A 5,000-nucleotide genomic window follows, 5' to 3' on the forward strand; every position below is an offset into this window, starting at 1 on the left:
AATAATAATGATGTTAATAGTAATGATGATGATAATCACTATCAGCAATATCATGAAATAATGATAATGATAATAATAATAATAATGATAATGATAATAGCAATAATAATGACTATATAGATAATGATAGCAGTGATAGTAATAATTATAAAGATAATGATAATAGTAATCGCAATAGTTATAGTAACAATAATAGTGACAATGATAGTAAGGATGATGATAATAATGATGATAATAATAATGATGATAGAAATAGTAATTATGATGATAATAATGATAATTATGATGATTATTATTATTTTCATTATTATAATCATCATTATTATTATTACCATTATTATTATTGTTATTATCATTATTATAGCAATAGCAATAACAACAATAATAATGATGACAAACACAAGCCAACTAAAATCTTTGGAAATGCACTTACCTATAGAAATCGTATGGTCCATATCCGACGTCACGTACGAGTAAGTGTCCGAGGCTGGCACTTGAATCAGTAAGAGGAAGAGGACGAGTGCCAACAGTGCCAACCGCGGCTTCTTCCTCGTCGCCATGGGGTGGGGGTGGGGGTGGTGCCCCTGCCCCCGCGGTCTCGGTGGCACTTGGGTTGTCATTGTTGTTGGGGGAAGGGGAGTGGAGGGGTTAGGGGGGGTGTAGAGGAAGGAGGGAGGTGGTGGGTGAAGTGACTGACTGTGGAGGGATAGAGGATGGAAGTGAAGGGGAGGATAGGAGGGGAGGGAAGGGTGAAGAGGAGAAGGAGAGGAAGTGAGAAAATGAGGACGAAAGGAGGGGGGAGAGGGAGAGGGATAGATAATGGAGGAAAGGGAAGAGAGGAATTCGTAGATGAAGACTCGATGGCCGTTCGTAAAAAAAGTCTTTTTCACTTCATTTTCTCTCCGTAAGTCACGCTTTCTGGCCCGTTTTCCCTTGGCATGGTTGACCCATCATTTCTTTCTCTCTGTTTTTCTTTCGCTCGCTTTCTCTTTCTTTCGCTTTCTATATTGGCCACTCTGTTTCTCTCCTTTTATTTTTTTTTCTTCCCTTTTTCTCTCTTTTGTTTGTTCTTGCTCTTTTTCTCTATATATCTCGATTCTTCTTCTTTTTCTTCACCAGGCGGTAATTTCGAAAAAAATCAGAAGAGCCATGTATCTCTCACTCTCTCTCTCTCTCTCTCTCTCTCTCTCTCTCTCTCTCTCTCTCTCTCTCTCTCTCTCTCTCTCTCTCTCTCTCTCTCTCTCTCTCTCTCTCTCTCTCTCTCTCTCTCTCTCTCTCTCTCTCTCTTTCTCTTTTATCGAATTATTTCACTTTCTCCACTTTCTTATAAGCATCCGGTCTTCTTCTTAAAGCTGTTCACAAGCAGTCCTGGAAAGAAAAGAGAAAGGAATTACATTTTAGTTTGTAAGTGTCTGCTGGTGAATCTGTTTTATTAGATTATGTGGGTGTGTGTGTGTTTGTTTTTTGTTTTGTGTGTGTGTTTTGTGTGTGTATGAGAGAGAGAGAGAGAGAGAGAGAGAGAGAGAGAGAGAGAGAGAGAGAGAGAGAGAGAGAGAGAGAGAGAGAGAGAGAGAGAGAGAGAGGGAGAGGGAGGGAGGGAGGGAGAGAAAGAGAGAGAGAGAGAGAGAGAGTGAGAGAGGGTCAAAAGAGACAGAGAGGCACACAAAGACAGTGTCAGAAATAGAGAGAGAGAGAGAGAGAGAGAGAGAGAGAGAGAGAGAGAGAGAGAGAGAGAGAGAGAGAGAGAGAGAGAGAGAGAGACGGACAGACAGACAGACAGACAGACAGAGACAGAAAGAGAGGAGAGAGTGAGAAACAGATACAAGAGAGAGACAGAAAAACACACAAATGCTGAGTGGCAGAAATAGAAAGAGAGAGGTGAGAGAGAGAGAGAGAGAGAGAGAGAGAGAGAGTGTGAGTGAGAGGTCGTGGTTGGGAAGAGAGAGAAGAAGAGAGAGAGGAGGGCTTAGAGAGGGTGGGTGAGAGAGAGAGAGAGAGAGAGAGAGAGAGAGAGAGAGAGAGAGAGAGAGAGAGAGAGAGAGAGACAAATAGGTGATAAAACAGCGAGAGTAAAGACTTCACAAGAATACCACGTCTAGAGTTACAGTAATAGACACACAACATTTATTTCAGGCTGACGCGGTTGACTCATAAATTGATTGCTCGGTTGATCGTATTCTTGTCTGATTGACAGATAGACTGGTTGATTTTTAGTTGGTTGACTGGCTGATATATTGACTGATAAATTGATGTATTTGTAACTCATCGCTGAGTGACAAAATTGACTGGAAAATTAATTGTATACCTACTTGACTGGTTGACTGATAGATTGAAGAATTGATATACCAATTGATTGGTTAACTAATTGATTGACTGATAAACTGAGCGACTGATTTACTGATAAATCAATTGATTGATTGACTTGTAAAGCAATCAACTGCTCTATTTAAAAGGATTTCTGATTGATACATATCGACTGATTGAAAGAAGAAAAGAAAGAAAAAAAGGAAAGAAAGTGAACTGATGTATTTTCTTTGTTTTTCATAATTTTGTTTGTTTGTTTTTTGTTATAGTTTGATCTTGTTATCATTTTGGTTGCTGTCGTTTTTTTAATGTTGTTGTTATTTTATTTTGTTGTTGTTTGTTTAATTCTTGTTAAATATCTTGATTTTGTTGTTTCTGTTGTTGTTATAAGACTGGACAGTTGACATGGATAGTTTGATTGACAGATAAATCGTTAGATACATTGAATAAATAAACAAACAAATAGATCTTAAATATAGGTAGATGCATAAGTATACAGACTTTAATACATACATACGCACATACAAACATGAATATATACATACATACATACTTACACAAATGGTAGAAAAAAAAAACATCATACATAAAATAGATTTATTTGAAAATGAGACGACATTTTCAAGACCCATCTGGATCCCATCTTCAGGTCTGGGGAGGAGGAGGAAGAGAAGATATATAAGAGGGTAAGGAGGAAGTAACACGGTACAAGAATGACATATGAGGACAGGTGAGCGGAAACGAAGGCAGGGGCGGACAAGCGACCGGAACCGGGGCACGTCAGGTCAGGTCACCGGGTCGGGCGGTCTGTGTGAAGGGTGTGCGGCTTAAGGTAACAGTTTGCGAATGGGGGAGGATAGAAGACCGTCAGCAGGAGAAAAAAACACTGTTGATATTGAAATTAGGCAGCATGTTAATGAGGGAAGATTCCACCAGTCTGCGGGCATGGACATCAGCGCAAGGAAACAGAATACGGGCGGCTGACCAATCTATGTGATGTCTCGTGTCCCATTGGTGGTAGAAAAGAGCGTTGATGGAGTGTCCCCTGGATACAGCGCACTTGTGTTGAGACAGGCGCCGGTCTCCTCGATGTATTGCTTCTCACAAGAGGAGCAAGGGATGGCATAGGTGCCAACCTTAGCAGAAGAAGGAGGACGGGTGTGGACCAGGTTGCGGCGGAGGGTGTTAACCTGGCGAAAGGTAAGCCTGCAGTTGAGAGGGTGCAGCGAGCGACGAAGAGAGTGGATTTCCTCGGTGTAAGGAAGGCTGAGGACAGGCAGGTGAGAAGTCTCTCTGGGGGGAGGATCCTGGTAGAAGGTGCAGCGGGCGTTGGAATGTACAGCGCCAAGGACAAAACGAGGGTACCCCAGCTTGCCGAAGGATCGACGTAGAAAAGTAATCTCTCCATTCGTATGCTGCGGGTCACGTATGCGGAGGGCACGGAGAAAGAGAGAAGTGGCGACACCTCTCTTAGCATGGAGCGGGTGGTAGGAGAAGAAGTGTATATACATCCCACTGTGCATGGGTTTCCTGTACACTGAAAAAGAGAAAGAGTCGTCGGCCTCCCATTCCACCTTGAAACGAATGGGAGGAGAGAGGGAATTCAGCTCATCCAGGAAATCCGGGAAGAGAGCAGGGTCATGAGGCCAGAGGACAAAGACGTGGTCGACGTATCTCAACCATATTGCAGGACGAAGGGAGATGGAAGGAAGAAGCTCTGCCTCGAAGTACTCCATGAACGGGTTGGCCAGGACAGGAGAAAGGGGAGAGCCCATGGCAACACCGAAGGTCTGGGAGTAGAAACGTTCTTCGAAAGAGAAGGAGTTGGAATCCACACATGGACAGATCAGCTGGAGAAAGAGAGTATGAAGAGGAAGGCGGCGGTCCTCGGGAGGGAGATTCCTCTGTAGGAAGGCAAGAACATCGTCGAGCTTGAATAGTGAATAGGGAATCGCCGTCCAGACTCGTCATGGTCGCGGGTGTGACCCCGGGCGATGAAGTCCCGAGAGTGGCGAGGATGAGCGGGAGAGAAGGTGCCCAGCAGAGGTGTAAGGGCCAGTCAGGAGGCAAGAGGGTGCGCCACAGAGCCTCGGGAGAAGATGATGGGGCGCAGGTGTACGCCAGGCTTATGGGTTTTAGGTAGCCCATAGAAGAGAGGAAGGCGAGGATTTATAACCCTGAACCTTTGGTAAAGGTTTGCCTCCGGACAACCCGCTAGCTACTTCAGGCGACGATGGGTGGTGGCAGCAATGCGTTCACGTGGGTTGCTGGTCAAGGGAACAGACGTGGAAATGTCGCCCAACAGGTCCTGGGGCTGGATTCATTAACGTACGATTGTAAGTCATTTACCAGCAGCCAGTTATCAGCACGTTTACCAGCCATGGTAAAGTGGGATTCACAACGCGATAGCAAGTCGCCTGGTTAAGGTAAATCGACTTTACCACCGTAGTTTGATAGTAAGTCTGGTAAATAGATTCCGCCAATCAGCGAGCGCCTTACATGATTCTTTGCATGATTCATGAGGCTACTTTGACCAATCCCGTGACATGTAAACAAAGCCTGATCCAGCACCGAATTTTTCATGTTTCAAGAATAATAAAATTATATAGATTTCTTTTCTTGTGTGAAATTATTTCCATATGAATTCATTTCCTAGAAAGCATATTCTATTCAATGACCCAATGGATCATATATAA

At 43.6% G+C, this 5,000-nt stretch overlaps 2 protein-coding genes across 2 annotated transcripts in view; both read right to left on the reverse strand.

Annotated features, from left to right (window-relative positions):
* LOC122252428 (uncharacterized) overlaps positions 1–1,544 on the reverse strand; it is a 62,900-nt gene extending 61,356 nt beyond the window's left edge. The window contains exon 1 of the mRNA XM_086534050.1: positions 434–1,544. Within this exon, the coding sequence (XP_086390176.1) occupies positions 434–620 (187 nt within the window). The 5' untranslated portion in view covers positions 621–1,544. The remainder of the gene's footprint in view (positions 1–433) is intronic.
* Positions 1,545–2,963: 1,419 nt separating this feature from the next.
* Positions 2,964–4,079, reverse strand: LOC147466903 (uncharacterized). The gene has a single exon (XM_086534143.1). It carries the CDS (start codon positions 4,077–4,079, stop codon positions 3,294–3,296), a length of 786 nt encoding a protein of 261 aa, XP_086390269.1. The 3' UTR covers positions 2,964–3,293.
* Positions 4,080–5,000: the final 921 nt, after the last annotated feature.

Source organism: Penaeus japonicus, unplaced genomic scaffold (assembly GCF_977035675.1).
Source record: "Penaeus japonicus unplaced genomic scaffold, GWHDUDI00000001_assembly GWHDUDI00000040, whole genome shotgun sequence".
Lineage (NCBI taxonomy): Eukaryota > Metazoa > Arthropoda > Malacostraca > Decapoda > Penaeidae > Penaeus > Penaeus japonicus.